Below are 12,789 nucleotides of genomic sequence, written 5' to 3' on the forward strand. Positions count from 1 at the left end.
TGCTTTTAGCAAAAGCCTCAATGGATCAAGCAACACCGAGAGGTATTTGCATAACAAAGCTGCGAGGCGGAATCAACGTGTCCATGCCGGTAATTTGAAGACATCTCTTCCTTCTGCAAGGCGAAGGGCAGTAATGGGAGGCAGCTTGTATTTCAGACCCAAAGCGAGCATCCAGTCCTGAATTCACATACAATACTTCGGTAATTGAGTTAAATGTATAAAATTCCCTGACATGAAAGCACTCCTTGTAAATTCTTGCTTCACATGATGAATAAAGGAAGAGAGACCAGCTTTAACTCCTTTAGCATTGAACTCATCCCTACAGCAAAGTCTGAGTGAGGAGGTAACATTAATTTAAGCTCTCTGGGTTAGAAAACTGTTCTTCAGCATCTTCTCTTGGAAACTGCTTTGCACTGGGTCATGGCTATACAGGCCACGCGGTAATGGAGTCTACTATGTAGCAGCTTATACTGCAGCACTTTTATTATTATTGATTATTTGTTTGTGGCATCACCCACCATATCACGATACCCTGTGTGAGCTAGGACGTCCGTCTTGGAAATCTGGTTAACTGAGACAGATGAGTCCAAACTCATTAAAGTTTAAACACAATTAAATAGCCCCTTAGCCCTAGTTCTGTGAGGCCAAGGCCGCTGGCACGGGCCAGCTGCAGGTGTCGAATTGCCGTGTAGACATATCCTGAGAGTTGGGACGAGAACGCAGGTGCCGTACTGCAAATCCTTTCATAACTGGAGGAGGGGGAATGGGGAAAAGAGGAATTTGCTAAGTTCTTCAGAGAGAACAAATAAAGAAATGCTATTCTAATCAGACATTTGAAAACAGAATTTTAAAATTGTTTCTTGTCTTCTTCTCCTTTGCGTTCCTAGAGTGAGAAAGCCATTGAGATGCATTTCTCTTCCCTGGGAATGTATGAGAAATACCACCGCTAGAATACGTCTGAGTACACCCATAAATATGCAGCATGGTGTAAACCCTAACTCAGAGGGGAGTCTCTGGACTCAACCTTTCTCTTGCTGAGCAGGCTTTTCAGAGCTGTGCCAGCAGAAGTAGATTGTGTAAAAATTATATGAGCTGCTTTTGTGATGGAGATGAAGCTGAGATCACCAAACTCATTGCATACAAGAATGTAAACTGGAGTCAAGCCAGCATCCCTCTTTCAAATCTTATCTGGGTGACCTAGTTAGCCCTTTTTTCTCCTGGCTGTTCTCATTGCTTTCTGAATTTCTTTGAGATTCACAAAACACACTTATCTGCAGCACAAAACAGAACGAGCGGAGAGAGGTAATTATTTTCCTATGTGTTATTGTGCGCTACCTAGTTCTGCAAAACAGAGATTAAATACTCATGAAGATAAAGAGTCAAAAAGTGAACAAGAGATTAAATGAATAATAGGGGGAAAATAAATGTTCTTGCTGTTGTCATTTAATGGGAATTTCTTGACTGTGCCTACAATAACTTTTGGGAAAAAACTACATATATAAGTATTTTTCAAACTGAAACCAGATGGGGGAATCATAGCCTGTTTTTCTTTGTGGGAGGCTGTGTTTTCATGGTACGCAAGTAACTGGAGGCACATTAAAATCAAATTTGGCTTTCAAAGCTTGTCCTTCCTATCTTTTGCAGGAAGGGCCGACTCATGAGGTTATGAATTTCAGACTGTCAGAGTGGTAGGGGACTCTTAGAAAAGGGGAGCTTTAGATTTCAAAGGAGGAGAGCTAACTAACAACAAAAAAAAGGGAAAGATGAAAGTTGGGGAAGCCTGACTGTCCCTTCCCAATTTTTCATGGGCAAAGGCCTCTACACGTATTACTGTTGTTATTTTAAAAGACTGCTAGGCAGTTCTCACTACAGATAAAATGTCTGATCCCTGCCACAAGGAGCTGACAAAGAAATCTCAACCACGATGCAATAAGAAGGTGACAAGGCGTTGGGGATGGGACGAAAACAGGAATCACCCCCAGTAAGACAAGGCAATGGTTCAGCAATGGCGAGGGCACCCCAGGATGGGAACACAGGAGGTTTTTTTCGCCTGAGATAAAATAGACTGAACAGGCAGCACGTTTGTATCCGACAGTTTCTGGTGGGTGTCACAGAAGTAGTGGGTCTGCAGGAGGGGTTTAAAAGAGTAGAGGGTGGCGGCTTTGCAGACCAGCCCAAGAAGGATGCTACATGCGTAGAAATAGGCATAGGAGAGAGGCAGGAGAACAGTGGTGGTTGGTGAAGCAGCTTTGGTCCTCGCTTTCCATTCATCGCTTGCCTGGGTTTGGCATGGCATAGAGACTGCACTGGTTTCGCTGGTGGTTAATTTGCTAATGATGGAGAAAGACCAGGTCTCCTGGCTGGGCAGCTGCTCATCCATCCCAATGGCTCTTCTGCTGGGGCTCTACGAAGTTTCCTTTCTCACGCCCCACCTGTGAGCCGCTCTCCCCTCTCCCCCCCAATGTGAATCAGAGGGCGCAGGGAGATAGGGACCCAATCTGGGCTGTGACGCCATAACGACGTAGTTAACACACAGCTCTCAGCGTGGCATCCTGCCCTTAATGAAGCCAGTGGCAGTTTTACTGTTGATGTCAGTGGAGTCAGGATTTCACCTGCCAGCTTTTGCACCAAAACCGGCTGCTGCATTGTCTCTGATTTCCCCACATCCAGCAGAGACTCGGGCTGGAATGAGAGGGAGCTGGCGAAAGGTCCAGGCAGACAAGCTAAAGCCAATGCTGGTAGGATGGGGGAGCATCTTGAGCTTGGCGAGGTTGGGGGCTGCTCTCCCTTTCTCCTCCCTTTACCCAGTACAGCGAGAATTCACCTACCTCTTCTCCAAGAGGAGCCCTCTTTGGCAACACCTTCGAACGCCCACTTGCTCCTGGATCACCAAGTCTAGCCTGGTGGCCGACAGGCGCCTTTTCTCCTCTGTGTGTAATACAGCCATTGTGACCATGGGAACGTGGCCGTGAGTTACCAATGCCATTGTAGTTGCTGGACAGCACTGCTCTACTACAGTGAAAAGCAAAGGAGCCAGGCTACTGAGAAAGACCATTCAGCAGCTTTGGCTGGAACAGGGTGCAGCTGTTCCCTTGTGATAGCGGCAAGGTGTGCAGTGTGCCTGTTCTCAGATGATTACCCTGGCTACCTCCTGGCTTTTGTGTGCAGTGCCTTGGCATTGATTATAAAGCCGTGTACGGCTGGGGCCCTGTCTAAGAAATCTGTTTCCCTCCCCACTGTGACATCTGGAAGTCAGCTGAGGCGTCACCCCCGAGATGTGAATAGCAAGGGCCAAGATCTTCCAAGAGACGGAACTGTGCTCGCTTGGTTAGTTCAACAGCCCGATTGCGTTGAGGTGTCTGACATAGGGGTCTATGGATGAAAAGTGCTATATAAGCGCTAGATTATATTGTTCTGCCAATGCATAGCTGAGACACTCTCGTTATTTGCAAGACTTCTGCTGGAACAGAGTGGGCAGGAGTTTGTCATTTATGTTATGCCAGAGAGGAATTTGTTTGGATTTTTGGGGGGGCATGGAATAATATAACGTGCGTCCTGTCTCTTAAAAAATTATATCTACACCTAGCGTCCTGGACTTATATGTCCATGTAAGTCACAAAATAACGTCCATGTGATCTGGTTTAGCCTGCAAATTCACAGCCATCCCTAGACCATGTTTAACTGTTTACAGGCTATTGTTGCGGTCCCTGCTGGACAAATATACAGTCTGTTACAGAGAATATGAGCTTCTGGTACCTACTGTATGTTTACCACAAACTGATTTAAAAAAAAAATTAAAAAACAGCCAAACAAAGACGTCTAACCTGTAAAAGAGTTATGGGGGTAGGTGCCCATTTTCTGACAGGGGTTTGGTAACAGTGCAGGGGACAGAAATATAAGGAATAATTGTTTTTGGGCCTAGAACCAGGAAAACTACTTTTCCAAATTAATCCAGTGAGAGCCATGAATCCACAGTATTTCATATCACACTTCATAAAACTCCAGTCATAATCCATAAAACTGACATTATTAGATTAAAAACCTCAGTTCCTCCTATAAGGAGCTCGCTCATTAGACATGCTGTAGTTTTATAACCTTAAAGTTCCTACCCAATTACCATGATTAATACTGTGCTTTAATAAAAAAAAAATCACCACGGGGGTTAGTACCATCTGTTTGTTATAATTGTAGATTTCAATATTGTCCAGCAAAGGAGAGGTAGACACTTAGTAAATACAAGTCAAGCACCAGGCTAAAGATGGCATGGTACCTCAGAGCAGAAATGGGTAAGGAGAGAAAGCAACGTGCTATTCTTGATTGTAGCCATAACGAGAGAGAGAGAGAGATACCAAATCTAGAGCATAGTATGTATAAGCCTTTATATAGTGTAAAAGTGAGACAGCGGTTGATATGCAGGGTGTATACTGAACTGTCATTCTTTACCCATCTGATGGCAAAGGGAAAGTTGTCCCATCGGCACATAGGTAGAATAACATCTGTATAGCGCCATAGACCCCAAACAGCTTTTCACAGGAGGCCAGTGTCATCATTCCCATTTTACCGATGGGGAAATTGAGGCACAGATAGGGGCAGTAACTTGCTGAGGGTCAGCCAGCAGCCGGGCCAAGAAGAGAACCTGAGTCCCCCGTATTCCAGTCCAGCACTCTATCCCACTAGATTATTGAAGATGTTTGCTCCTACAGCCGTGAAATGAATTAGGTTAGTTGATACGCTGGTGCTCTCTGGAGGGCAGATGGAAGCTTCCCTCCGGAGCTTTTTCTTTCTTTGGGAGGAGAAAGTAAAACATGAAGAATTAGGATGTGGTGTGGAGAAAGGGAGGATTAGATACATGTGCTCTGTCAGCTAACGCAAGTACTGGTCTGAATCATGAGGATCCACTAACCCCAGGGTTATCCTGAGCTTAAAGGATCAGATCTGCAGAAGACAGTTGCTACTCAGCTGACAAAGCTTCGGTCTTAGTGTTGGCCAAACATATCTATCACATAACATAACCTCTTTGCAGAAGTAGCCAAGAAGGCAATCGTTAGGACAGCCAACAATCATAGAGTTTGAAGAAATGACAGTTTCACTGTTCATTTAATTGACTTTCAAGTAGAAGTTGTTGGTTGGTTGTGTTTTTTGGCCAACCTCAGGATTAAAAGGTATTCAACCCCCCTCGAGAGGGGTGTAATTAACTATTTATTGAATTTGTTCATTGATGACTTTATGTTAATCAAATACCCAATTGTGATCTGCAAGATTCAACTTGAGTGGCTCAAGTTAAAAATTTGTCAGGTTCATAATTCTACCCACGGACCAAAAAAAGCCAAACTTATATTATTTTTGAATCCCCTGATTTTGAGGGCTGGTGGAAATAAGATATCTTTGCTTCTGACTTCCAAGCAATAAAGAGAGGTGAATCACTACTGAAAAAAAAATATATGTAGCAGACCACCCAGTTGTTACTTATGAAGCTGTAAAGTGATCCTGTGTCAAACTGGCAAACCGGAGAATTATTTTCTTAATATTACCGCAATAGTGCAAGGAAAATCAAATAAAAAACAAGAACATGGTTTCCTAACAAAGTAGCTAGGTGAGAAATATATTAATGAAGGCAGGCTGATTAATATGCTTTGAAATTTAAGCTAAACCACTCATGGACGAGAGTGGGAATTGCATATATATTTGCTGCTTTGAGAATTACACGTTACATCCCAGGAAATTACATGTGCATGTAATTCAGAACCAAGTGTTTATTTTTTTTAATAATTCTGGGTAATTATCCAGAATTATTCTCTTGGGCTAAGAGAATAATTCTGTTTACCAAATAGCAGTTCAGACTTTTGATATTTACTGCAGTTGGGCACAGCTCACCCTTTTAGGATTCTGTGGCAATGCTTCTTGAATGTCCTGCCAGCATTTTCAAAAATTGCAACTTTTGCAAAGCGGGGGGCTGGAACAATTTGTATAGCGGGGGTGCTGAGAGCCATTGAACCAAACTGTAAACCCTGCATACAATGGCAACCTCTTCAAGCCAGGGAGTGCGACAGCACCTCTAATTCCAGCACCTATGCTTGCAAATATGGATTTAACAAAAATATGCCAATGTCAGAGACAAAAAACAAAAACATGTCATTTATAATGAACAAAGTTAAGTCCTTTTTCAGAGAACATCAGCTGAAAGGCCGCAGACCAAAAATATGTGTTTTATTAATGTTTAGATGGTGGAACAGCATTTTGGAGACCACCAATTACTCTAGAAAGTAGGGTCCCAGCAGGAGACTGAGTATGCAAAACATGAGAACTTGTCTAGGAAAGAAAAAAGCCAAATTGAATGAGCACACTTGAGGATGCTGCATAGGGAAAATCAGGGGACTAGTAATAGGATATTCAGACAGTTCTAACAGAGATGGTCTTCTGGCTAGGACGCTGGATTGGTATTCAGAAGATCTGGTTTCTGGCCCTGCTACAAACTCCCTGTGTGACCTGGGCAAGTCCTTAGTCTTCTGCACCTAATTTCCCATCTGTAAAATGGAGATAACGGTTCTTAATTTCTTCCATCCTTTGTCTTGTGTATTTTCGCTGTAAGCCCCTCAGTGCAGGGATTGTGTTTTATAGTGTCTCTATAGGGTCTAGTACAATGGGGCACTAATGGAGTAACCGAATAATAATTATAATGACCTCTAGGTTGCTAGTTCAAATCTAGCCCGTGTCGATAGTGTCCAAAAAGTTTTCTCCTCTGATGACGATCAAGTATCCGTCTAACATGGTCGCAAGCCTCATCACACCTGCACAATTGGCACTAACGGGGACCCTTGCTGACACTCTCAAGAGGGAGCGCAGGATTGAATAGGCCTTGAAAACAGAACCTCTCATCCCCAAATTAATCCATCTCCAGGAGGGTTGAGGCATTTTGGCAGGGCAGTGTGAAGGAATCTTGAAAGGCAATACATACAATATCACTCGATATGCTGAAGTTTAGAGATGTGGCGGTGATGTAATGCAACCTTGGCCTTCCGGTCTCTAGAAAGCATGCTTTGACCACCGTGCAAATCATGCTTTAAAACGGCAAGTAGACAATTCACAGGAAGATAAAGCAGCATGAATAGAGAAATGTGCTTAAAAATAACAGTATAATCAAAGTTATAACTTTCAACCCAGCTGGAGGGTGGGGGAAAAACCCTGTTAGCTGATTTCCAGTCTGGAAAACCAATGACTTTATTAATTGGGGGTGTTATTTCTCAGCGCATAATACATTGTCAACTTTACAACCTTTTTATTTTTATGGGTGAGATAGTGGGGCTGCTCTTTTTTTGGTGGTATTCAAGGAACATCTAGTTAATTAGCATAACGAGGGCTAAATCCTAAAAAGCATGACTAACAGGACAAGAATCCAAATCAGTCTCAAAACTCAAAACGGTTCTAAACACGCATCATCTGCTCTTTTTTTTTTTTGCGGATTCCTATAAATTGTTCTTTGCCAACATGCTAAATCATTTATAACATTTTCAATTTTGATGGACTGGCTGAGCCGCACAGCAAAGCAATCGGTTCCATGAAAACCCAGATGTGTCTTGATGGCAACTATCTTGTGATTGGCTCCGTCTATCATGTTGTTTTGCAAGCCCTTGAGCAAAATTATAATGTCAACTCTGAGTCTGGTGTGAGTCCGTGTCAGCAAGGTTGGATTGGCAGTGATGGATTCTTGTGCAGGAATATGGAACAATTAAATACTCTCCCTGCTGTAGGCTAAGAAACACGTGTTTTGTGTATGAGAGTGAAGCAATGCACTTGATGGCATCTTCCGATGGTGTTAGAGTCTGGATTGCATTGCAATATCCTTTAAAGGTTAATGGGCCAAATCTCCAGCTGGTGTAAATATACATGGCATCATTGACTTCAATGCAATGCCATACACAAGCTGAATGTCTGGCTCTCTTCACCCTTTCACCTGTATGGTGAAGACATGATTATTGTCTCTAGTGATTGTTAGCAAGAGCAGCAATTTAGATGCCTCTTGTAGGAATTCCCAGAGTGGATCCAGAGCCAAGGGTCCATCTAGACTCGCATCTGGTCTCTGACGGTGGTCAGCGCCAGATTCTTCAGAGGTGGGCACACTGCAGTAGCAGAAGTAGGTTTATCCGCCCCATCTTTGCTTTTCATCCTGGTCATTATCCGTTAGAGACCAGCAGAAGCCGGGAGCATACGCCAGGGAGGGGGGTTCTCCAACGTGTTCTACAGATCTAGGCGGCACCTAGAGGACGTTGTGGAACCCTTTGTGTTCGATGGGTGGCTGCTGCTGCTGTTAATTTCCACTGCCGTCCTGTCCTCCACAGAATGGGGCTCATGCTCGGGTGCTACTGCTGTTCACCAACGCATGCCACCAGCTGCATCGTGCGGGTGTTTGTTACTGCAGGGCTCTCTGTGCATGCTGCGGTGTTATGGCACCAAAATAAAGACCAGAAGTCTTCTGCGGTGACTTGACATGCCAGCTTCCTCTACAGCCCTACATGCCTTAGAAACCTGTTGTTATGACACTGTAGTCTGAGGCCCAGGCTGCCTTATTATCTCAAGGTAAGTGGGCAGAAAGGCTCTTGCCATTGTGGAAAGCAACAATGGGTTTAAGAAATACAGGGAGAGAGCAGGAGCGGAAATAAGGCCCTGCTCCGGTACTTCCATCTGAGGCTCGAACGGTGCGTCTCAAACTCCATTCAACAGCCGTGCAGCCCCGAAAGGCCTGGATACAATAGCTGTATGTGCAAGAAGGAGGAATTACCTGCTTCTGGTCACATGCTGTGCATTTCCTCAGGGTGCCCAGTCCTTCCTCCTCAGCCAGGGATCCAGAGCTCCATGATGCAGCAGTGCCCAAACTTTTCCTGTCGCGCCTCCCTCTTACCAGTAATGAAATCTGTCCACTCCCCTCCTCCATTACTGCCCCTGTTGGCTCAGCAGAGACGCTTGGGCTGACAAGCAGAACTGGGGATAGTGGAGGAGCTGGGGCTAGAGGCAGAGCCGGCCTGGAGGTAGAGCAGGGCTGGGGGCGGAATGGGGCTGGGTGATTCTCCCTTTCCACCCCCTGTAGGGGCTGGCTGGGCCCCGCCACACACCTCTCCCCAAATGTTCCTCCAAGCCCCCCTAGGGAGGTATGGCCCACAGTTTGGGGACCACCGCCATAGAGGGTTGTCTGGGAAGCCTGGCTGTTAGTGCTGGAGTGGGTCACACGTGGATGGCTACCCTGTCAGTCTCCCCGCCTCCGTGAACAAAGGTGAGCTCCATGAGCGAAGCGGCTTCCTCAGCCTATATTTGGTCTAACTCCGGCAAACCCCTGTTCACTGCAAAAGGGATTAAGGGCTCATTTGCACACCCTGTTGCACGGGTTCAGCGTACGGTGTGATTCTAAACAGATTTAGTTAAACCAGTAGAAAGTCTCTGTGGACACTCTTATTTTGGTTTAATCCAGGCCTGCTTCGGTTTAGCTTCAGTTAATTAGGAACAGGTTTGAGCCAAACTGCAATAAGTGTCTAAAAATGAGAGTGTGCACACAAGGGGTTTGCACCCGTTTCATGGGACCCATGCAAGTTGCCACGTAGACAAGGCCTGAAGGAGCTCAAGGTTTGACCTGAGGGTTACATGTGTTTTGTGTTTTCTTTTGTGGTAAAAACAGGGAAATTATTTCATCTTGAAGCTACTGTGCTGCCCATCAACCCTCACCAGTAGTTACCACTCAAACGGGACATGAGTGCAGTGCTACACAGATGCCGCTGTTTGGTACTTGTTGACCTGGTGATTCCTAGATTGCACATTATGATCATCTAGCCTCACCTCCGGTATGACACAGACCAGAGAGCTTCCCCTAAATAATGCCTAGAGCAGAGCTTTTAAAAAACAATCTTCAACAATCTTCTTTTAAAAATTCAGTAACGGAGAGTCTGTCACAACCCTTGGTAATTTGTTCCAGAGGCTAATTACTCTCTTTGTTAAAAATTGGTATCTTATTTCCAGTCTGAATGTGTGTAGTAGCTTCAACTTCCAGCCATTCAATCGTGTTAGACCTTTCTCTGCTAGATTGAAGAGCCCATTATTAAATATTGGTTCCCCATGCAGATACCTAGAGTATAACCTAGTCACCTCTAACCTTCTCTTTGTTAAGCTAAATACATTGAACTAGAATGATGCTCAGTGCTCAAATAGTTCAGAACAGAGCAAAATTCTGCCTTCATTGACATCTGTGCAACCCCAGTGACATCAGTGGGTAGCAATAATAATGATGGAGAAATTGACCTGTGTATGTGAAGTTCTAATGAAAGGCTCCAAGTACAGGGTTGTAGTTCGCCCAAGCAGATACAGCTACATCTTTTCTGTGGCTGACCTATGAAAATGGCAAAAAAAGTGACATCATGTAACTTTAGGCTGTAAAATAAAGCCATATGCTCTGAAGACATGTGATTCATGACCACGGCTAAATGGACTGGGCCCAAGACATGACTGCTTTATGCTCATTAAAATCGGTTGGGGCGCTGGGTGCAAAAAGGTTCCTGGGGTTGTCAAATCATTGTCATAATCAGAAAAAAATATCCCAAAAGCTGGTTCAGCATATGCAAATATTTATGCTCTTCCAAGGGCTTTTAGATGTTCCCGCTTTTTCTGTTCTGCTTCACACATGCAAAACAGCCTCATAAATGTGCAATCAAAGCTAAAATAAAAAAGACCTCTTAGAAAACGCGCACAGATATTTAAGGGCTGTTCTTTAATTAAAAGTGCCTACCTTTTCTTCCAGGGTTTCTGAAAGCTTGATGTCATAGACACGTGGGCATAATCAGGAAGTAACCACATAGAGCAGTGGTTCCCAACCTGTGAACCGGCCCACGGAGGCTTTCAAAGTGTCCAGTGGCTCCCCGCCCGCTGGCTAAGGACTCAGGCGGAGCGCGATTCCGCGGAGCTACAAGACCAGTGTAGGCTCCTTGCTGCAGCCAAGGGATGGGAGATCAGTGCTGCCCTCCCCCCGGCTGTAGCAGGGAGCACGACAAAGCGCTTCCTCTGGGTCCCTAGGTGCTGGGGTCCCTGCTGGAGCCAGAGGGAGGGGAGCACTGATCTCCCGTCCCCCGGGCTGCAGAAGGGAACCACTGCCTAGGGACCCAGGTGGAGCGCACGGGGCTACAGGACACATGCGGTTTCCCTGCTGCAGCCAGGGAGACGGGAGATCAATGAGGAGGCAGCCTCCTTGCTGAACTCCTTCCGTCTGGCTGCAGTGGGGGGGGGGATTGCTGGTGGAGACTGGGGCCTTTCTGGGTTGTAAAAATGAGATCTGTGGTCCTTGAGCCAAAAAGGTTGGGAACCGCTGACAGAGAGAGTTCCCCTGGAACCAAACACCGGCATAGTCCTAGAAGAGAGCAGGGAAATCAAGTCACCATGCATAGGGATCTTTTTCCCACTGAAAGCAATGGCAGAACTTTGAGTGTCTGTGGGAGCATGGTGGGGCCTGTAGTGCGGTGAGGTTTTTTTTGCCACAACAACGGCAGAGCATTCTCTACAGGTTGTTCAGACTCCCAGATCCTTCGTTACAGTCGCACCATTCCAAACCAGTCACTGCAGCTGTAATTACCCCTGCGCCTAACCTTGTTTCAAACCATTGTGAGATGGAATTTTCCTTTCCTCCTATAGACAAAAATGCTGTTCCAGTAGTGCTGGGACCCAATCTCTTGGAAACCTAGCCCGATGACACGCCTTCCGTGCATTTCCCCTGCCTGAACTCACAATTAACCAGTGCTTTCATTCTTTCCTACTTAGGTGATCTTAATTATCAGTGGGAACCTGAGCTTCCTCAATTGGTTAACCATAGTGCCCAGCATTGCCTGTTTTGATGACACCTCCTTGGGCTTCCTATTCAGTTCCAAAGAGGGATGTGTGAAGGACCAAGTGTTGAAGATACAAGCCAAGCAGGCAGCAGGACAGATGCTTCCTACGAGATATGGTAGGTTGTTCCCGTGAGGAATAAAACCTTATGTACCTAGGGCTCTTATCGCTTTTATTCCAAGCTCTGGGTGACCTTGGGCAAGTCCCGTCACCATTCTGGGCCTCAGTTTCCCCATCTGTAAAATAGGGATAATGATACTGACCTCCCTTTGTGAAGTGAAGTGCTTTGAAACGTACTGCTGGCAAAGCTCTACTTTGTAAGAGCTAGGTATTGTTATTGTACACAGGGGAAGGGAAGTATCTTTGTGTAACAGTGCCCTAGTGGGATCATCCACAAGGACTGGAAGATCTCTGGATCTAAAAACCTAAACCTCTGCTGCTTACACTGAAGAGCCATTAGCTCAGAGGCAGGAGCTGCCCCTTATATACTTCTATACCCCAGCTAGAAGAGGAACAGAGAGTGCACTGTGTTAGTGCAGGTTGTATTTGCTTGTTGAAAAATAAGTCTCTAAATCTAAAATTCTGGTATCTTTGCTCATGGCGGTTGGCACCTTGCTCCACTAACTTCAGTGGGAGTATTTTAAGGTACCATTTAGCAAGAGGAAAGGCATCAGAAGTATCAAAGTAAGCAATAGATACATTGAAAACTTGGTTCCATTGAAGTCAATGACAAAATTCCCGTTGTCTTCCATGGGACAATATTTTTTAACGGTTAAACGTGGGAAAAGTTTTTCGTATTTGTCGCACTTGCAATTTTGCAGCATTTCCAACAGATACGATAGACGTAATAACTCTGTTCAGTTGTCTTTAGACCAGTCAGGAGTCGTCATTGTTCTAACAGAAGCAGAACGTTTTGCTTCTGTAATTAAATCAGTA

At 45.1% G+C, this 12,789-nt stretch overlaps 1 protein-coding gene across 2 annotated transcripts in view; it reads left to right on the top strand.

Annotated features, from left to right (window-relative positions):
- The window catches only part of LMF1 (lipase maturation factor 1), a 315,025-nt gene that overhangs the window by 260,478 nt on the left and 41,758 nt on the right, over positions 1-12,789 (top strand). For both annotated transcript variants that reach the window (XM_067534103.1, XM_067534102.1), the window contains one exon: positions 11,788-11,971. In XM_067534103.1, the coding sequence (XP_067390204.1) occupies positions 11,788-11,971 (184 nt within the window). The remainder of the gene's footprint in view (positions 1-11,787; positions 11,972-12,789) is intronic.

This window comes from Emydura macquarii, unplaced genomic scaffold (assembly GCF_026122565.2).
Source record: "Emydura macquarii macquarii isolate MOO-44397 ecotype Brisbane River unplaced genomic scaffold, CSIRO-AGI_Emac_v2 contig_3390, whole genome shotgun sequence".
In the NCBI taxonomy this organism is placed as follows: domain Eukaryota; kingdom Metazoa; phylum Chordata; order Testudines; family Chelidae; genus Emydura; species Emydura macquarii.